At 23.8% G+C, this 23,288-nt stretch overlaps 1 protein-coding gene across 5 annotated transcripts in view; it reads left to right on the top strand.

The window, feature by feature from the left end:
* Nucleotides 1-23,288, top strand: part of LOC122503382 (protein tramtrack, alpha isoform-like) — a 93,495-nt gene that overhangs the window by 20,322 nt on the left and 49,885 nt on the right. For all 5 annotated transcript variants that reach the window (XM_043613888.1, XM_043613889.1, XM_043613892.1 and 2 more), the window contains exons 2-3: nt 14,631-15,012; nt 19,440-20,139. In XM_043613888.1, the coding sequence (XP_043469823.1) occupies nt 14,794-15,012; nt 19,440-20,139 (919 nt within the window). In that variant the 5' untranslated portion in view covers nt 14,631-14,793. The remainder of the gene's footprint in view (nt 1-14,630; nt 15,013-19,439; nt 20,140-23,288) is intronic.

Raw genomic sequence — 23,288 nt, 5'->3', positions numbered from 1 at the left:
TAGGAACATATCACTAATTTGAATATCACTCTTTTCTTCAGCGTACAGGTGAAGAAAAGAGGTTGCCAGGTACGCTCTCCAAACGCAACTGCGCATGCTTTCCTCCTCAATGGTCATTGGCGGAAATTCGCGCCTTAATTTAAAACGTCTTATAAAGTAAAAGATTTCGAAATAAATAGTTTGATCTTTAAATTTTTTATTTAACTTATAGAAACTTATAGAAAAGGTATTAGATAAATTTAGCTTAAATATAACTTATTTTTAATGCTAGAAACAAATTCATAAAGTGAATTACTCTCAATTTAAACTAATAATGTTTAAGCTTTTATAACTTTCGAAATATTCCAGAAAATTTATTAGTCATTTTACAAAATTAACGTTTTAAACAATTAACAGTTGTATTTAAATAAAAATTAATACAATTTTTTGTCAATGAGAAATATTTTTAAATTTTAGGTTATGTTGCCTAAATTGTTTCTCACTGACAGAAAATTGTATTTTTTAAATTGTAATTTAAATTACTGAAAATTGAATTTTTTTAGGCTTCGACTGGATCGAATCTCATAAACACTAAATCTATAAATTAAAATTTGAAAAAAATTCGTTACAGATAAAAATTTTTGGAATTCAAAAGATCTAAACGAAATCGATTTTTATTTTCGTTGTTTTATTACCATGAAAGATATAGTTAAACGGGAAACCTGTTATTTTAGAGGTCTCGGACAATTTTTGTGTATCAAAAACGTTATGTAAATTTTGTTACCGGATACCAGAGAAATAGCTCATCGTTAAGTGAGATCAAATATATATATAAGCCTCGTCCCTTTGAGATCTCACTTGACCAGATTTTGACCGTTTTAATTTCATATTATCCCGAGCTTTTTCTCATATTTTCTTATATATTCCTCGAGCATTTTAGTTATTGATGACAATTCTTTTTCTTATATAGACCTAATACATTTATTTATATATTAATTTTTATATTTCTTCAAAAAAAAAATTTAACAAATAAATATTATATTAATATCACTATTTTTCTAAGGATTTTAAATTGAGACAAAAAACGAATCAAAACGTTGCTTCGCAACACTTTTGATTCGTTTTTTGTCTCAATTTAATATTTAATATCTACTATATCAATAAAATTTCACAAAAGAATTCAATTATTTAGAAAGAAATATTATTAAAAGTCATCTCAAGAATTCAATTATTTTCAAAAGTTTACCAACTTCAAGTTGTTCAAAATAAATGAGCCTATTCTGTATCAAATGTCAAGTGAGGTTAGATTTTAATATAATCCTAAAAATTTGACCTGGAAATCATGGAAAGGGTATGGAATTTTAAGTTCGAATTTCTGTAGGAACCCTGTATAGTTTCGAACTATATATATAGTTTCTCATCAGTGGATGAATAATTTTACAAATATATTGTTATCCAAATAACGTCGGACATAGTGAAATAAGATTTCAAAAAGGATTAAATAAAAATTAAATGATCTAAAATAGAAAATTAAAAATTGTTTTAATCCTTATTGATCTTTTAAGGTTATGTTTTCATTTATGTAAATAAAACCTTTTTACCTTTTAAAAGAACATTATAAATATGAAATAAAAAAATTTTTTATTAAAGAAACTCTTTAAAATTAATGAAATAAAAATTTTATAATGAGAACATTATGAAATTTTTATTTAATTAATTTCAAAGAATTTGTAGAAACACATTTTTTGTTGGAAATGTGCTTCTATTAGAGAGAGTTTTGACAGAAAGGTTGGGTTGTGTAGTAGGGTGCAGGTATAGTTGGTAAAGTAGATATCTATGTTATTAGGGTTATTTAAATTCTAAATTTTTTCTTCTCCAGTTATTTATTTCAATTTGTAAGATATATTAGTATTGTCAAAATCAAAAGAGTGTTTGTTATCAAAAGTGTGATTAGTTAAAGCATTAATATTTTGGTTGTAACTCATTACTCTACAAATTAATTAATTAAACAAAAAAACAACACACGGAGAAAAAAGGTGTTGTTGTGCAAACAATTTTTGGATTGTTATTAGTAGATTTATTCTTGATACAATTAGGAATGTTGAAATTACAATTCGCATTGTTGTCAATACAAATGTATCTTGTTTTAGCAATAATACAAATTAGTAACAATCAGCCTGTTCAGTTTACAACTCCATATTTTGTTGTAGAAGCAAATATCCCGCCGATTGCTGATGGAACAATTCGGATTTGTTGGACTGACAGGTTAATTGTTCAAGTTGTCATCCCTGTACATTTCCGTATACTTGAGAGTCTTGCGTCTTGCGGATATGTGCCGCTCTTCTTTTTTAGTGTTTTATTCTAAATTAAGTGATTTTATAAGTTAATTATGATTCCGGAAAAAGAAAAAAAAGTGCGCGCGAGCAGTTGTTAACACAGTGTGATTTAGAGGAAGAAACAATTTCTTCGTTTGTTGGTAATTTGAACACGAGTTCTACTGAATATAACCTCACTTTTTTGTACATGTCGTTATCAGACATAAATTTGTTAAGCAATTTTTTAAAAATTAATAAATATATAAATTTGTATAAAAAATATAAATGAAATAAATTTTATATTAAATTATCAATTGATTTGATTATTTCTGTTAAATTATATATTAATTTAACGATAATTAATTAAACAAATTGTTTTGTCAAAATGACAATCTAGATTTGTTCAATCAACTTATCCATAACAATTCTATGCTTGTTCATCGAGCAAATCTGAATAGTTTTCATAACAATTCTATTTTAACAATTATCTTCTGTCTCAACAACAAATAGAATTGCTAGTTCTATATTGACAATCCAGAATTGTTATGTGGACTTAATTTTTAGTTACCACAACAATTCCTTTTTCTCCGTGAAAGAAAAACCATTTACGCTTTCTTGGATATTATGTATTTTGCTTTGAATTTGAAATGTCCACGAGTTTTGTATCCTGAGCCCCCACAAGTGTTGATGTTGAGTGTGTATAGTCCCAACATGCCACACGTACGGCATGACTTGAATGTGATGGCGCAGTGTTGGTTACGCAATGCGTGGCCGTGAGAGGAGACAAGTTAGGCTTGTGTGAACGACTGACGGCGTGTCACGTTTGTGCGTTAAAATTCTTTTTAGTGGTGTGCGCCATGAAGTTTCTTCGTCGTCGTTGTCGTTGTCGTCGTAGGTATTATAGAGATTCGCGTCTTCGCAATGTATACATGAATCGCATGTTACACAATGAAAAGGAGCGCAAGGAGAGAAGGAATCACAAAGTGAGGGTGGGGTGGGGGCAAGGAGGAGGGGGGGAGGGCAAACAGCCTCGAGATGTAAAACTTGAGAACTTACGAGACAATCGGAGTCATGGGCGAGCTTCGTTTTTCTTCTAGTGCCGATTTTGTAAAGGAGAAGGAGAAAATTTATATTATTTCACGAGGGGGTGAGGGGGGGAATTACCAGTAAATCACTTGGAATTGACTTTTTTTTTTGTTTTTATTCTACACGAGAAGTCGCTTGCGAAATGAAGATGTTTTTCCCTCGAGTCTCTTATATTTTTTTTATCCGCAGAAAAATATCACTTTTTTCCTGTTTGCGAAAATCTTTGCTTTATATTATTCGTAAAATGTAATTTTTTTCATCAAGTCTGACTGAATCTAAACTGCATTTTAAAATTTTTTTTTACTAAAAGTAATTTTATTTTCTTATCGCTTTTTATAGCGAAGGGGTTAAAAGACCACCTGTGCGATTCATTGCTGAAAGTTTATTTTTAAAAACACGCGATATCTTTAATCTCAGGTGAAAGTAAACGCTTGTATTTTTACCTATTTTTTTTTCAATAAACCGAAACTTAATACCTAACTCAAATTTTAGGGAAATTATAAATGAAAATTTTGAAAAAAAAATTTGGGCACATTTTTTTTTTGATATATTTTAAAATTTAAACTAAAGTCCTTTAAGGTGGTTCTACAATAGAATTACTAATATTATCAAAGGGCGAAGTTAAGTTCCTCCTTTGATAGCATTAGTAATTCCATTGTAGAAGCACCTTAAATGACTCTAATTTAAACTTAACCGTTATATTTGGTTCTTGAATCTTAAAAAAAGGAAAAATTTTGAAATTTACCAACAATAAATATAATGTAAAATATAATTAATTATTTTTATTTGAATTATTGTGTAAGATTTTTATTTACTCTTTTTTTGTATAATATTTTTTTTAAAATACAGAATTGTGTAAAGCGATTGTTGCTTAAAAGTGTCGAAATATATTACGAGAAAGAGCAGGAAGACTTGTGAAAAAATAATATGTATACCCTTTTTTGTATAAAATAAAAGTCAAGTAACGAGCACATGTGAATTTCGACATATTTCGTGAATATTATAATAAATTGTGCTGAGAATTGTCAATAAACTTTTGTTTATAAGATTGACAATAATTTTTATTATTCAAGAATCAACGGAAGTTAAAAAAAAAAAACGAGGGAAAAATATTGATCATTAACGAGGAGTTTTGTTTCTTATAAAAATGATGATTCAATTTTGCAATGCGCAATCTTTTTTTTTTTCTCTTCGCGTGCCTTATCTCGTTTTCTCAAACAAACCGCGAAACAATGCTTTTCAAAACACAGTCGTCGCTAAATACTTGAGGGAGACTGATTATAAAAAGAAGGATTTTCCATTTATTGAATATTAAAAACAATTCCAAAAATAGAAAAGTAGATATTTTAGTTACACTGCAAAAAGAAGTATCTTAAAAGTTAGTAAAAAGTTGAAATCTGGAAATGTCAGGGAATTTTATAAACCTTGAAAAAACCTGAAAAAGTCAAAAAATTTTGATTGAAATCCTGGAAAATTGTTGTCTAAAGTTATTGTACCTAATTATTCTTGAAATCTAATTTGTAATTTTACTTCAATATTTCAAAATTAATTCAATTTTAATAAAAGAGTTGCGTTTACAATTTTCATAAATAGATGAACTTCAAAAGATTTTAATTTCAAATTTTGTAAAATTCCAATTTTAAATGAATTTAATTGGAAACTTTTAAAATTCTATAGATTTAAAAATAATTTTAATAACTAAAATTCTTCTGAAATTATAGTTAAACTTTTTAATATATATTTAATTGATTATTAAAATAAAATTCTTCATAGAAATTAAATTAATTTCAAAAATTTGGCAAAATTCAATTATTTTCAATGTCTACTTTATTTCAATAAAATTTCATAAAAGAATTCAAATATTTAAAAATATATATTCAAATTCAAATAAAAAAATAATATTTTCAAAAAATTTTTTTAAATTCTTGGTAGAATTTCAATTATTTTTAATACAATTATCATCAAATTTCTCGACAAATGAAATTATCCGTAAAAATTTCATTAAAATTCATCAATAGAGAATTCAATTAGGTATTTAAATACAAACATAAATAATTTATTGAGTAATTGAATGTTTCTTAAAATTGAATTCTCATGAAGAATTTTATCAATAAATTTTTTAAATAATTAATCGAAAATAATTGAATGCCGGTGTAGAATTTTATTAATTTTTAAAAATAATTGAATTTCTGCAAACAATATTATTATTTTTTTTTTTAATAATTGAATTTCTGCGAAGAATTTTATTAAAAGTTTTGAAAGTAATTGAATTTTTACGATGAATTTTATAAAATTTTTGAAAGTAATTGAATTTATTCAAAAAATTTATTATTTTTTGAAATAATTGAATTCTGTGAATAATTTTATTAATTTTTAAAAATAATTGAATATCTGCGAACAATATTATTATTTTTTTAAAATAATTGAATTTCTACGAAGAATTTTATTAAAAGTTTTGAAAATACATAATTGAATTTTAACGATAAATTTTATTAAAAATTTTTGAAAGTAATTGAATTTTTTCAAAAAATTTTTTATTTTAAAGTTTTGAAAATAATTGAATTCCTGAAAAGAATTTTAGTATTTCTAAAAATAATTGAATTTTTTGAGAAGAATTTTATCGGTATTTTTGAAAATAATTGAATTATTTAAAGAAATTTTATTATTTATAAAGATAATTGAAATTTTGACGAGAATTTCCATTTTTTAATTCAATTTAAAATTTGTTGCTAACAATTTTATTAAAAGTTTTGAAAACAATTGAATTCTTACTAAAAGTTTTATTATAAAATATTTGAAAAAAATTCCATTTCTGTATATGAACGATTTGTCCCTCCAGATGTTTAGTCCAATACTCCAGTTTTCTCAGTGTAATATATTCTTAAAAATTTTATTAAAATTCGTAGAAGGAATTCAATTTATTTAAAAATTTGTTGATAAAGTTCTTTATGGGAATTGAATTTTAAGAAACGTTCAATTCTTCAATAAATTATTTATTTGCATTTTTACATTTAAATTTGTATTTAAATAATTGAATTCCAGTAGAATATTCTAATAATAATTGATTTTCATTTCATAAAAATGAATTTCAGTTGAAGTTTTAGATAACAATTGAATATTAAAAGCAATGTAGCGTGAACTTTTAGAAATAATTGAATTTTGAAATTAAATTTTTTGAAAAAGTAAAATTGTATTTTTTTTAAATATTATTTTAAGTTTTTATTTGAAGTATTTACGATTAATTGAAATTTCGTGAAATTAAATATTGTAAAGAAGTGAATTTGACAATTGTCAAAGAACTTTTTCGAAAATTATTAAAAATAATTGATTTAAAGAAGAATTTTAGTTCAAGATTCTCAAATTGCACTGTACTTAGGTTTGTGATAATTTTTCGAGTATCGACATCAGTGTCTTTAAATTCTTCAACAGAGCACTATTTCTAAAACTGGTTTTCAAGAACAAAAAGTATGTCCTGTAGGTGGCAGTAGAATAATAATTCTACTGCCACCTACAGGACATACTTTTTGAATTTTTTTACATACCTTTTGAAATGGGTAATTTTCGTGATAATTTTTAAAAATTGGGATGAATTAGAGGTGTGAAAGGAAACGCAGGATTCGATTTGCATTACAAGGGTATAACGACAAAGAGGAAGAAGATGATGATGATGATGATGATGAGGACGGAGGCGAATGAAAAGAGGCACGATCTTGACATTGACCGTGAAACATCGGCTTATTGCCGGGTACCTATAAGGTCGCACAAGGTCAGACTCCTTCCACTTCTGGGTCACATATCTGAGCAATAGCGCTGTGAATGCTTTATGTGGTAGAATATACCAACATGTATATCGTGATTTGCGCGCGAAACCCACCGAACCTGCAGTTATCGATCCGAATGCGTAGAAAATACTATTGATTCGATTCGGTGCTGAGCCGAGACGACGAGACCCCGACCAATCTACCTCGTGTACCATTGCATTACGAGAGGTGGAACCAGAGTCCTCCTTTCATCCTTCAATACCTTTCACAAGTTTCCTCCTTTTTTTTCCATTTTGACTCCTCTCCTCGGCCTCCTCTCTTTCCTTTTTTCGAAAGGGGATTGTAACTAGGATTTCAACAAAGTAGATAGTCGAACTGAACACCTTTAAAACAATCTCTATCTCTCGATACAAAGTGTGATGTTTTTTTTCCTCCATATATAGTCGATTCTGATTTGACTCTATTGGAAAAAAAAGAAGTTTAGAAGAAGAAGAAGAAGAAATTTATCTGACTCAACACCGGGAATTTATTATAAGGGTGTGACAGATTATATTTGAAATATTTTTAAAGAGGTGCGTGGGTTTTAAAGTGACCTATTAATTATGTTATCTCGCTACGGAGGAGAATGACTCGAAAAATCACTCGACATAGGATGTGTCAAGATGAATTTCTTCAGAAAATGCTGTCGCAAGTCAAGTAATAAAATAGTCGGGGAAAATTATGAATTTAGAGAAAATACCGTATAGAAACGTTATTAAAGGGCAATAAAGAAATGAACTCAAAACTAAAGTCCCGTTAATAGGGATTGAAAAAATAACTTCATATTAAAATTCTGCTTCTATGAATTTGTTACGATCTTTAATAACTGAAAGGAATGGCAGAAAACTTTTAATTTAGGACAAACAAATATATTTTCGAATATTATATTATAATATGTCAACTTCTTCCTTTAATATAAATTAATACCGAATGATAAATTTCTTTCCTGTAATTACAAATATATATTCGCTAAAACAGTACTCGATCTTTTTTTAAAGAAAATCTTGAACTTGAAAAAAAATTAGCGTCGACCCCCAGCGTAAGAAAAACAAATTTTTTTTGGGGCTTTTAGAAACGAAGTAGTCACTAAATTACACTTAATTCATTCACTCTAGGAGTTAAAAAAATATTCACTGTATTTTTAACTTACAACACTGTAAAAAATTTAATTAATTCAAATTCATCAGAAATTGGTTAAATTTTTATACATATTTAATTGATTAAAATAATGGATTTATAAAAGAATTTTAGTTAAAAACACTAAAAGAAATATTGAATTTTGCAACAAATAAAAATGATCGTTGAAATTCAATTATTTTCAAAAATAACAATTTTCATCACAACAATTCAATTATTTTCAAAATTAAGAAAATTCCTCTCAAGAATTCAATTATTTTCACAAATAATATAAAATTTGTTACCTGGAGTTCAATTATTTGAATAATAAAATCTATTAAAATTCTTAGCGAGAATTCAATTATTTTTCATAAACATTACAATTCTTTTCAAGGATTCAATTATGTTCATAAGAAATAAAATTCTTCTAAGGAATTCAATTTTTTTCATAGATAATATAAAATTCGTTGTTGAATTTCAATTATTTTTAATACAATTTTAAATAAATTCCTCGAAAAATGCCATTATTCTCAAAAATTTTATTCAACTTCGTCGAACAAATTCAATTATTTTTTAAAAATTCTGTTTCGATAAAATTTATTTAAAAAATATAATTTTTTAAGAAATATTTAGATAAATTCAAATTTACTCAAGTAAGTAAATTTAATAAAAATTTTCCAAAAGAATTCAATTACTTAAAAAGAAGTTTAATAAAATTCTACGCAAACAAATTATTTTCATATAAATAATAACATTTTTTACAAGAATTAAATTATTTGCATAAATAATAAAACTCTATAGGTTTTCAATTATTTTCATAAATATTAAAATTCATCATAGAATTTTAATTATTTTTAATACAATTTTAATCGAATTCGTCAAAAAATGTAATTACATTTTTCAATTTTTAAAAATTTTATTAAAATTCAACGAATGAAATTCAATTATTTTCAAAAGATTTGCTATAAGTTATTTAATAGAATTTAAGTATTGTTGTCAACACATTTTTAATTGAATTTTTTCAAAGAATTAAATTGCGTTTTCAAAAATTTTAATAAAATTCTTTCTAACAATTATTCAATTTTTCTCTAAAGAATTTTAATGAAATTCTTCATAGAAATTTAATTAATTTCAAAAATTTGTTAAAATTCAATTATTTTCAATGTCTAATATTTTTTTAAAAATTTCACAAAAAAAAATTCAATTATTTAAAATGAAATTTTAATCAAATTCGTCACAAGAATTCAATTATTTTTATAACAGTAATATTAAGTATTCGTCAAAATTCAATTATATGTTCAAAAATTTACAAAAATTCTCGTAAAAATTTCAATTATCTTTATGAATAATAAAATATTTCTCCAAAATTCAATTATTTTCAAAAATTTTAATAAAATTCTTGACAAAGTTTCAATTATTTTCAAAAACTTTCCTCAATTCAATGATTTTTAATATATCTACTAACTTTAATAAAATTTTCCAAAAGAATTCAATTATTAAAGAAAAATTTTAATAAAATTCTACGCAAACATCTCGTTGTTTTCATAAATAATAAAAATTTCACAGTAATTCAATTATTTACAAAAACTTTTATAAAATTCTTTAGAGGAATTCAATTATTTTTAATACAATTTTAATCAAAATTTCTCCAAAAAAGAAATTATTTTTTAAAATTTTATTAAAATTTGTCAAGATACTTTTAACAAACAATTCTGTAGAATTAATTTTTTCCAAAAAGTTTAATTGAATTTCAATTATTCAATAAATTATTTATTTTTGTATTCAAATAATAATTGAATTCTAATAGAATTTTTTAATAAAAATTGATTTAAAAATGAATTTCAATTAAAATTTTAGATAATAATTGAATATTATTAGGAATATAGAATTATTTATAGATTATTTAAAAATTTATTAATAAAATTCTTTCAATTTTAGAATTGAATTTTTAAAAACATTCAATTATTCCATAAATTATTTATTTTTGTATTTAAAGAATTGAATTCTCGTAGAATTTTCTAATAAAAATTGAATTAAAAATGAATTTCAGATAATAATTGAATATTAAAAGCAATTTAGTGTGAATTTTTAGAAATAATTGAATTTTGAAATTAATTTTTTTGAAAAATTTTAAGGGCATTTGAACCTTGATGACGTTACAGATTGTGCAAAGCATGTGTGACGTCATCAAGGTTCAAATGCCCTTAAATGAATTTTTTTATATTATTTTAAGTTTTTATTTGAAGAACAAAAGAATTGAAGAATTATCAAAGAACTTTTTCGAAAAGTATTAAAAATAATCGATTTAATATATTAAAAATTTAATTTTCCAATTTATTTTAATGCAGAATGTTCCTTTATCTTTATTTATTTTTAGCACGTTTTTCGTGCTTTTTCACTATTATATAAAAAAAATAACATCTTTTTGATAATTTTTTTCCAATCGTATCGTTTCTTTGAGGTTATGTTCACCCATTTTATCTATACATACTGCAATAAAATGAAATTAAATTTTGTGACATTTTTACTTATTTATATTTTATCAAATAGTAGACACGATTTACAACTTTATGAAACGTCATCATTCCTCCCTCCCCCCCTCTCTATTTTGTTGTAATCATTCGAATTGCACAATTTCTCGTTTTATTCATCTCGAGACAAGAATGACAAGATTGAGTTTGAAATATTGTATTTCTTAAATTGACCGTGTGTGTATATATATAGGCAAGTGTTTGATTTCGTTGACGCTTAGCGAAATAGAAAAAAAAGGAGTAAAATGAAAAAAAAAGTGACAGGTCTTGAGTAAAGTGTGATGCGCATACACGCATAGCAGGCAGTAACATAGAAATAATTCGTCATTGGTTTGAAGAGTCTTGATGGTGTATGTTTGTGTGTAGGGAGGATGAAGGGGGCACAGGGGAAAATTACATAAAAGGCATGGAAACGAGTGAGTTGCCTGCCCCGTTGTGGCTTTGTGCTTTGCGTTGCTCTGCTCCTACGTCCTCCAGGGTCGTACACCCACGCCGCATGCGATATCATATTAAGCATTTATGTTTATGTATTATGCATACAGGCGGTGCGTACCTAACATTGGGCGTTAGACGAGTTGCATTTTGCCGCCTGGGGGATATGATTTTCAAAAGAATAATTCACTTCAACTTTTTTCAAAACCAATATATGTACACGGTCATCGTTTTTATTTCTCCTATTTTATGAATAGAACTCTGACTTTGATTTCCACCTTAGGAAATAATATCAAAGTATTTTCAAATTTCTTTATCGACCTAAGTTTCCTTTACCGACAATTTAAGTGCTTGGTGGACAAAATGCTAAATTGCCATTTCGCTAAACCACACACAGAAAAACTGTTTTACCGACTGAGTGTTTCGAACCTAACCTCTAACTGTGTAAAATTGTAATTTAGTAAAATGGAAATTTAGCATTTTGGCCACCAAGCAAGTCCTAATTTTTTTTCTTACACGAAAACCCAACTTTCTTTTTTACCGACAAAAAAATTTTTTCTTCTCCCCGAAAAAGTCACGATTTTTGTTGACATATAAATATGAGGAGCGAACTTGTTTTCTAGGCTACTTTGTATAAATGGGAATGTATGATGCAATATGGTAATTAATAATCTATGGCACTGGGTGATTGCAAGAAAAGAAAAAAAAGAACGCGTAATATGTATGCGTTAAAGATAGAGATCTTGAAAATAAGTATGAAGAACTGTTTATTTTTTTTCTAATATCAAAGAAATTTGTATATAATTAATGTACAGGAAAAAAGTTAATTTAAAAAGTAATACGTTTTTGATGACTTGACTAATTAGTCGTATGTTTAATGAAAAAAATTCATGAAGTCAATTTTAAAAGGAATAAAAAATGATGCGGTAGTGTTCGCGCAGTAGCGGATGTAGGGACAATGGCGCCTGGTGCTAAAGGAATAATTTCAAAAGCGCGAAATACTTTTAGATCAAAAGTATAATAAAATTCTTCCTAAGAATTCAATTATTTTCACAAATAATAAAAATTTTTCAACTGAAATTCAATTATTTTAATAAAATTTTAATAAAATTCTTAGCGAGAATTCAATTATTTTTCATAAATATTACAATTCTTTTCAAGGATTCAATTATGTTCATAAGAAATAAAATTCTTCTTAGCAATTCAATTATTTTTATAAATAATAAAATTCGTTGCTGAATTTCAATTATTTTTAATACAATTTTAAATAAATTTCTCGAAAAATGCAATTATTCTTAAAAATTTTATTAAAATTCGTCGAACAAATTCAATTATTTAAAAAAACTTTTTGATAAAATATTTTTAAAAAATTTAATTTTAAGAAATATTTAGAAAAATTCAAATTTATTGAAATAAAGAAATTTAATAAAATTTCCCAAAAAAATTCAATTATTTAAAAATAATTTTGATAAAATTTTATTTGCAAACATTCTATTATTTTCATAAATAATAAAAATTTCACAGGAATATTTCAAAATTAGTTGAATTTTAAAAAAGTTGTGTTTACAATTTTCATAAATCGATGAACTTCAAAAGCTTTAATTTCAAATTTTATAAAAATTCAATTTTGAATGAATTTAATTAGAAATTTTAATAAACTTAAATTTTTGAAAAATTTTAATTAAAGTTTTAATTTAAGTTAAAAATATTTTTTAAAAAACCATTGAATTTTGGAGAAGTGACAAAATGTTTGCAAAAAATCAATTATTTTCAAAAGTAATAATATTCTTCGCAGAAATTAATTATAATCAAAAATTTTTAAAAATTCTTGTCAAAATTTCAATTGCCTTTATAAATAATAAAAGTCTTCTTCGAAATTCAAATATTTTCAAAAATTGTAATAAAACTTTGGCTAAATTTCAATTATTTTTAAAAATTTTCCGCAATATCTACTATTTTAATAAAAATTTGCAAAAGAATTCAATTATTTGAAAATAAATTTAATAAAATTTTATGAAAATATTGAATTATTTAATAAAAATTTCACAGTACTTCAATTATTTACAAATTTTTTTATAAATTTCTTCGCAATAATTCAATTATTTTCATAAACAATACAATTTTTTTACAGGGATTAAATTTCAATTCAAAATTCAATTATTTTCATAAATAATAAAAATTTTTATAGGGATTCAATTTCAATTCAAATTTCAATTATTTTTATACAATTTTAATGGGATTTCTCGAAAAATGTAATTATTTTTAAACATTTTATTAAAATTTGTCAAAAGAATTCAATATTATTTGAAAATTTTTCGATACAATTCTTTATGAATTATAAGAAAAATTCAATTATTCAATAAATTATTTATTTTTGTATTTAAATAATTTAATTCTCAAAGAATTTTTTAATAAAAATTGATTTAAAAATGAATTTTAGTTAAAATTTTAGATAAAAAAATAAGTATTTAAAATTTTGAATTTTAAAATGAAAATAAAAAATAAAATAATTGAATAATAAAAGCATTATAGCGTGAATTTTTAGAAAACTTTGAATTTTAAAAAGGTTTCAAATTAAAATCTTCGAAATTCTGAATTTTTCAAACTTTTAACTTTTGTAAATTAATTCTGTAAAATTATTTTTTTTGATGAATTTTAATTGATTTTTTTTGTTGAAATTCTTTGAATTTTTTATTTTCTAAATATATATAATACAAGAATTTCCGAATAATCGAAATTTTTTGTAAAATTGAATGTTAAACAAATGGATTTGAAAATTCTCAAAGAACTTTTTTTTAAAAATTATTAAATAATAATTGATTTAAAGAAGAATTTTAGTTAAAAATTCCAGAAAATATTAATTGAATTGGAAATGATAAAAATAATTTTGAAGAAGTTACATTAACAATAATATTATCGGTTATGTTTCATAAAAATATTCTTGTAAGTTATTGAATTTTAAACTCAGGTTTGAATTTGAAGTTGTTGAAAATCTTAATTCCTATGTAAAAATAATAATGATTAAATATTTATTTAAAAAGGAAGTTATTGATGTTTTCGAATAAGTTTACTTTTGAAGAAATTTGTAAATAAATGTAATAGAAGATTTCTTTTGAGTATCTAATAATTTTTGGAGTGAATCAGAATATTCTTCAGGATCAGGGGAAAAGTCAAAATTTTGTCTGGAAATCAGGAGAAAGAAATTAAATTTTTGTGTCAATCCTGCAAACGAATAATTGAAAAAAAGCGAAATGCTTTGAGATCCACTTATTATTTATTTATTTATTTTGATGGAAAGAATGAATATGTAGAGATCGTTTACCGGCAATTACCGACATTTGGAATAATGTGTATTTGCGTTTTTGTTTTAGATCGAGAGGAAAGAGGACGTGATATCGTGGCCGATGAAGGCGGATACACGAATTCGAGTAAAGACACTAGAGAGTAGAGATTCATCGAGAAAAACGAGAAGAACAAGCGACAAGGTGGTGGCGTTGACAGCTACACTGGGAAAAAGGTCCTTCACTAGGTCTGATGTTAGCGGATATTAACGGGAACCTGGCGGATCTGAGAAGCGAAGCGATGGCATCGCAGAGGTTTTGTCTGCGCTGGAACAACCATCAAAGCAATTTGCTTTCTGTTTTCGATCAATTGCTTCATGACGAGGCTTTTGTCGATGTTACGCTGGCGGTCGAAGGCCAGCTACTCAGGGCACACAAGATGGTTCTGTCGGCGTGTAGTCCTTATTTTCAGGTAACTCTATTTTTTTATATTTTTTTCTATTTACATACTCTTATTCTATTGGCTAATTCTTAAGAAATTATTTCAAAATTTCTTCAAACAAATTCAGCCATCACAGTTGGTCCCCCTTTCCCCTTTTGTCCACTTATTTCAATTTTATCACCTTTTTCCTCTTTTTTTCGACAAATCACCAAAAAAGGAAAAAAAGGTTGTCACCTTTTTCCCCTTTTTTCAATTTTGTCACCTTTTTTTAACAATTTGTCACCTTCTTCCCCTTTTTTGGTGATTTGTCCCCTATTTCACCTTTTTGTAATAAAAAATAAAGTTTTTATTTTTTTGAAATCTTTTCAAAGTGTAATTGGGGCATTCCACGCCAAGTCGGACACCTTTTGACTTTTGCATCTCCGATTTTTTTCAAATATTTTTTTTCTTTTAGTGCTCGTTGAAATGAGCTACCATGATTTTTTTCAAATTTTTTCATCAAGCGGTTTAAGAGATACAGGTTTTTGAAAAATCACGTTTTTTACGTAAATTTTTTTCTGAAATGCTTAAACTCGGACAAAAATTGATCAATTTTGTCGTTCGATATATGAAAATTTTTGTTTTTACACGTAGTTTTTGATAAAAATATTAAAAAATTTTTTTTTTAAATTTACCAAAAAAAATTTAAATTTTAAAAATAAAATTTAATTTTTAAGAATGTATGTATCGATCGATTTTTTTCAAAATTTTTTGTGAGAAACTGGTACTAAATTAAGAATTTTTAAGCATAGTCTGATGATGGGCAAACGATGGGATCTATTTGTTTCTGATTTTTCAATTTTTATATTTATAGCTAAAAGTATGAAAAATGAATGAATTATCGTAAGAATGCGATAGAGAAGGACAGACAAAGCTCCTGTCCTCTTCTATCTCATTGTTTTGTTATAAGTTCACGTCTTAAGATTTCATTGTGCGTTGGCCTTTTTCTATTTTACGCGCTGCGTTCATCCGCTACATCTCAAACCTTTAAAATATTTAAACGGTCACGAAATTAAATGTTTTTCTACATATGAATATGCTTTCTCAAAATTACAATAAAGTAATTAATATCCTGAACGTCTTGTAATTCATTTTTCATACTTTTAGCTATAAATATAAAAATTGAAAAATCAGAAACAAATAGATCCCATCGTTTGCCCATCATCAGACTAGGCTTAAAAATTCTTAATTTAGTACCAGTTTCTTACAAAAAATTTTGAAAAAAATCGATCGATACATACATTCTTAAAAATTAAATTTTATTTTTAAAATTTAAATTTTTTTTGGTAAATTTAAAAAAAAAATTTTTTAATATTTTTATCAAAAACTACGTGTAAAAACAAAAATTTTCATATATCGAACGTCAAAATTGATCAATTTTTGTCCGAGTTATAAGCATTTCAGAAAAAAATTTACGTAAAAAACGTGATTTTTCAAAAACCTGTATCTCTTAAACCGCTTAATGAAAAAATTTGAAAAAAATCATGGTAGCTCATTTCAACGAGCACTAAAAGAAAAAAAATATTTGAAAAAAATCGGAGATGCAAAAGTCAAAAGGTGTCCGACTTGGCGTGGAATGCCCCAATTATAAAATTTAGACTCAATGTTATAGAATTCAGTGCGTTTTATTTTTGACTTAGATTATTAACACCAGAAAATAATATAAATAAAATAATAATAATAATAATATGTTTTTTTATGTTAATGATTTAAATAATATTACATTTTTACATTTTTCATGAATAGATGAACTTCAAAAGATTTTAATTTCAAATTTTATAAAAATTCAATTTTGAATGAATTTAATTAGAAATTCTAAAGAACTTAAATTTTAGCAAAAATTTTCAAAATTTAAATTATTCTGAAATTATAGTTCAATTTTTTAATGTACATATTTAATTAATTATTAAAATAATGAATTTATTGAGGAATTTTAGTTAAAAACACTAAAAAAAATTTGAATTTTTGATAAGTTTCAAATAATTGCCAAAATTCAATTATTTTCAAAAGTAATAAAATTCTTCGCAGAAATTCAATTATTTTCAAAAAATTTTCCTAAATTTAATGATTTTCAATATCTACTATTTTAATAAAATTTTCCAAAAAAATTCAATTATTTAAAAAAAATTTATTAAAACTCTTCGCAAACGTTTAATTATTATTTTAATAAATAATAAAATAATTTCACAGGAATTCTATCATTTACAAATTTTTTATAAATTTTCTGGCAAATAATTCAATTATTTTCATAAATAATAAAACTCATCGCAGAATTTCAATTATTTTCAGTACAATTTTAATCGAATTCCTCGATAAATGTAATTATTTAAAGAAATTTTTTTAAAATTCGTCGAAAGAATTTAATTATTTAAAAATTTCTTGACATAATTCTTTATGAGAATTCAATTTTAAATAACATTCAATTATTGAAAAAATTATTTATTCTTGTATTTAAATAATTGAATTCTCATAAAATTTTCTAATAAAATTAAAAATAAATTTTAGTTAAAATTTTAGATAATAATTAAATATTAAAAGCAATATAGTATTTTATTGAAAAATGTTAGAATAGTGTTTTTGTTTAATTAAAAAGTTTAGTTTTTTTTGTTTAATATAGTATTTTGTTCAAAAATATCAAATATTTCTCGTCAAAATTTCAATTCTCTTTATAAATAATGAAATTATTCTTCGAAATTTAATATTAATTTATTTTCAAAAATTTTAATAAAATTCTTGCAAAAAAATTTCAATTATTTACAAAAATTTTCCTTAATTCAATGGTTTTCAATATTTACTTTTTGAATAAAGTTTTCCGAAAGAATTCAAATAATTTTAAAAATTTTAATAAAATTCTACGCAAAGATTAAATTATTTTCAATAAATAATAATAATAATAATGATAATAATAAATAATTGAATTCTTTTTAAAAATAATAATATTTTTTGCGGGGATTCAATTATTTTTATAAATAATAAAACTCCTAGCAGAATTTCAATTGTTTTTAATAAAATTTTAATCAAATTCCTCCAAAATTGTAATTATTCTTAAAAATTTTATTAAAATTCGTCAAAAGAATTCAATTATTTAAAAATTTATTCATAAAATTTTTTATGAGAATTCAATTTTAAGAAGCATTCAATTATTCAATTATAAATTATTTATTTTTGTATTTAAATAATTGAATTCTCGTAGAATTTTCTAATAGAAATTGATTTAAAAGTGAATTTCAGTTAAAATTTTACATAATAATTAAATATTAAAAGCATTATAGCATGAATTTTGGAAATAATTGAATTTTGAAAAAGTTTCAAATTGAAATCTTTGAAAATTTGAATTTTTCATATTTTTAACTAACAATTCTCTAGAATTAATTTTTTTCAAAAAGTTTAATTGAAATTATTCGAAGGTTTTATTTTCTAATTATACATTTAATTGAAGAATTTCTGAATAGTCGAAATTTTGTAAAATTTAATTATGAACAAATACATTTGAAAATTCTCAGAATTTTTTTTTTAAATTCTTGTAAATAATTGATTTAAAGAAGAATTTTATTTAAAAAATTGTAGAAAATAGGTAATAATTGAATTAAAATGATGAAAATAATTTTGAAAAAGTTACAGTAAAAATATTTCTTAAAATACAAAATAATGATCTTATCACTCGGTCATCTTTAATTATTATAAATTGTTAAACTTTGGAGAAATCATGTTCATTTTTAAAATTAAAATTCTTCATAAAAATTTTTCTTTTTATATTTTTCAACAATTCATTTATTGTTAAATGATTTTACCAAATTTCAATTATATGGAAATTTTTCAATTATATAAATTAAAAACCTATAAAGTCTCAAAAATTATTTAAAAATTAATTTTAAGAATTTCTTTATTATATTTTTTTAAAAATCAGTTACTTTCAACATTTTTGTTTAAATATTTTCAGTAATTCATTTATTCATCTTAATAACTTTTATAAAAAAAGAACCATAAACAATTACAGTTAAAATAATTGTGGAAAATTGAATTTTTGTATTTAAATAATTGGAAGAAAAATGAAAAATAATTGATTTGGAAATTAAGTTTAGTTAAAAATTGTAGAAAATAATTTAATTTTGGAAGGGTTATAATTGTAGTTTTAAGAAATTATTCAATTTCAGAAGGTTTTAATTTGAAATTTGTCTAATTATTTTATTTCCCATGGAAAGACAAATAATAATTATTTAAATATTTATTCAAGTTTTGAAAAATTGAATTTAGAAAGTTATAGAAGCTATATGATAAAAAATTTGAATTATATATGCAAATAAATAAATAAATAAATAAATTTTTATCCTCTTTTTGTTCCCTTTTGGAGGAAAGAAAAGTACTGTGATTCCTGAAAGAAAGAATAGAAGTTTCTAAATATTCTGAATGTTTTGCAGGCCTTGTTCGTTGGACACCCCGACAAGCATCCAATAGTCATTCTGAAGGATGTCCCCTACGTGGATATGCGCAGCCTCTTAGACTTTATGTACCGAGGTGAAGTGAGTGTGGATCAGGACAGGTTGACGGCATTCTTAAGGGTCGCTGAGTCCCTGCGAATAAAGGGTCTCACTGAAGTGAACGAGGACAAATGTGACTTGCCAAGTATCACGTCGTCGTTGCTTAGCAATCAAAACACAGTACCTCCACCTCCACCGAATTTACATAGAATAAACCAAATTGGCTCGCATCATCACCTCTCGCAAAAGAGGTTTCATCACATGTCGAGCCATCCGCTGTTGGGATCGGCGTTGACAGCACCAAAGAGGAAGAGGGGTCGACCAAGGAAGCTGAGCGGCTCGTCGGACACACCATTGGAATCCCTGGGCCAGGACCATCACAGCAGTACTGATTTGGTTCAGGGCTCGCCTGAAATGATGGAGATGAAAATGGGTCTTGATTTTCAAGGCGACGTCTCGGCCAGTGGAGCCGGCAGCAATGGCAGCGCCAACAACGGAGCGGCAGCAACGCCCAACAGTGCCAATCTCGCCGCCTTGTCGAGACAGGAGGAACCCACGGAAAATGGTACCGACATTCCGGACTCGATCACAAAAAGAATCAAACGGGAACCTGAGCCAACTCCCAGCACATCGGCGCAGGGTTTGTATTTTATACTTTCTTTCCCCAATCGGGACCGGAGGATCTGATGAGAAAGGATTTATTCTAAATTTCATTGCTTTTTAACAAAAATGTGCAGAATTTCCAGGCCTCGGATATTATGATTTTTTCGACTATTTTCAAATAATGCGACTTTTATCGACTTATATTAAAAAATTGCGGCTTTTTCGACTTTTCTTCCAAATTTTGCGACAAAATACCACATTTTTAGTATAAAATGATGCAACTTTTTTCGATTTTAACGCACAGTATAAAAAATAGCTGTAGATAAATCTTTCAAAAATTATTTTTGAAAATTTTTTCTAATTAAATTTTTGAAATATACAATTAAAAAGATTTTGAATAATTGAAATTTAGTAAAATTAATTGAATATAAATCCTTTTTTTCAAGTATTTTATTATAATTTTTAAAAATTAACTAGGTATTATAGAATTTTTATTGAAAATTTTGGAAATAATTGAATTTTTAAAAATTTTAATGAATAATCTTCAAGTGTAAATTCGACAAAAAAAATGAAAATATTAAAATAGTTTTGAAAAAAGTAATTCTCTGACAAAGTAATTTAAAATTTTTTTAAATTTACTATTTTCGAATTTTTGAGAAATTATTTATAATTAAAATTCATCAAAAATTTGATTATTTTTTAAATATTTTTTAAAAACTCAATTATTTATTTGCTTAATAAATTTTTTTGAAAAATTTAATTATTTTAGGGAATTTTATTAAAATTCGTTGCAAAATTCAATTATTTTCATGAATTTTAATCAAATTTATGTCTAAATTCCATTTTTTAGGAATTTTTAAAAAATTTATTGCAAAATTCAATTATTTTACAAAGATTTTACTAAATTTAAATTATTTTTCAAAAAGATTTTACCAAATTTCAATTTTTTAAAAAAATTTCTTAATTGTTATGTAATTGTGAAACTATTGCGTCTCTCAAAAATTATTTAGAAATATTTTTAAAAAGTTAATTTTACGAATTTATTTATTAAAATTCTTTGAATATATTCTACCTTTAAGGTAGAATCTTTAAAAAGAAAAATGAACGGTTTCAATTATTATAAAAATTAAATTTTTGTATTTAAATAATTGAATTTTTAAAGAACTTTTGGAAAAATATTAAAAAGTACTAATATAGATAATTGCTTTAGAAATGAAATTTAGTTAAAAATTGTAGAAAATAATTGAATTCTTGTAAGGGTTATAGTTTTAATTTTTAAAAATTATTAAATTTCAGAATTTGAAATTTTTTAAATTTTATTTCCTGGTGAAAAAAGAAATAAGAAGTATTTAAATATTTTATTTAGCAAAATTACACAAGTTTTGATTAATTGAATTTAGAAATCAGTGAAGAATCAGGGAAATAGAAAATAAAATATTTGTGACAACACTAAATTAAATAATCGACTTTTACGACTTTTTTTAATTTTTAATCGACTAAAGGGACTTTTTTTGTTCGTTAAAGTCGATCCGAGGTCTGAATTTAAATTCTGCACATTTAACATAATTTCTGCACATAAATTTCATTGCTTTTTAACGAAAATGGGCAGAATTTAAATTCTGCACATTTTCGTTAAAAAGCAATGAAATTTAGAATAAATTTTCGTTAAAAGGCAATGAAATTTAGAACATTATTAACATTTTTCACAATTAAAATTGCATTTGAATAAAAAGCCTTTCAATTTCGCATGTTAATAAGAAACACGAGAAATCGAAGAAACAATCAAAACAAACACATAAGTTTAAAGTAATCAAACGTTATTTAAAAAAAAATCTTTTTATTGAAATGCAACTATCTGGGCTCGAACTAGGTCCGTGAATCCCGTAAAAGACAAATTATTTTTAAAAAAAGGTTCGTAGAGTCTGAAATTTGATTGAGAAAAGACGAAAAGTTCGTAAATTGTACGATATAATTTGGAGAATTTTAGAGAATTACAAAGATTGCTGAAATTCAATTATTTTCAAAAGTTAGAAAATTCTCCTCAAAAATTCAATTATGTTCGAAAAATTTTAAAAATTCTCATCAAAATTTCAATTATCTTTATAAATAATAAAATTCTTCTCCAAAATTCAATTATTTTCAAAAAATTAATAACATTTTTGGCAAAATTTCAATTATTTTCAAAAATTTTTTTCAATTCAATGATTTTTAATATCTACTATTTTAATAAAATTTTCCAAAAGAATACAGTTATTTAAAAAATTTTTTTTAAAAATTCTACGCAAATTTTTATTATTTTCATAAAATAATAAAAATTTTTCAAAAATTCAATTATTTACAAATTTTTTATAAATTTCTTTGCAATCATTCAATTATTTTCATAAATAATAACATTTTTAAAGGGATTCAATTATTATTTTCATAAATAATAAAATTCTTCTCTAAATTTCAATTATTTTCAAAAATTTAAATAAAATTCTTGTCAAAATTTCAATTATTACAAAAATTTCAAAAAATTCTCGTGAAAATTTTGAATTATCTTTATAAATAATAAAATTCTTTTCTAAATTTCAATTATTTTTATAAATAATAAATCGCATTTCAGAATTTCAAATATTTTTAATAAAATTTTAATCAAATTTCTCGAAAAATGTAATTGTTCTTAAAAATTTTATTAAAATTCGTTGAAAGAATTCAGTTATTTAAAAATTTGTTGATAAAATTCTTTATAAGAATTCAATTTAAAGAAAAATTCAATTATTTAATAAGTTATTAATTTTTGTATTTTAATAATTGAATTCTATTAGAATTTTCTAATAAAAATTGATTTATAAATGAATTTCTGTTAAAATTTTACATAATAATTGAATATTAAAAGCATTATAGCATGAATTTTGAGAAATAATTGAAATTTTAAAATGTTTTAAATTAAAATTTTTGCAAATGTAAATTTTTTATATTTTTAACTAACAATTCTGTGGAATTAATTTTTTTGAGAAAGTTTAATTGAAATTATTCGAAGTTTATGTTTTATAATACATATTTAATTGAATTCTTGCGAAGAATTTTATTATTTACAAAAATAATTAATTTTTTTATAAGAATTTTATTAAAAATTTTGAAAACCCTAACTAAATTCCTTTGAAGAACTTTTTTTGAATTTTTAAAAATAATGAATTTTTAATT

The sequence above is a fragment of the Leptopilina heterotoma genome, unplaced genomic scaffold, assembly GCF_015476425.1.
Source record: "Leptopilina heterotoma isolate Lh14 unplaced genomic scaffold, ASM1547642v1 Lhet_26, whole genome shotgun sequence".
NCBI lineage: Eukaryota > Metazoa > Arthropoda > Insecta > Hymenoptera > Figitidae > Leptopilina > Leptopilina heterotoma.
This window is presented reverse-complemented; position numbering and strand designations above follow the sequence as displayed.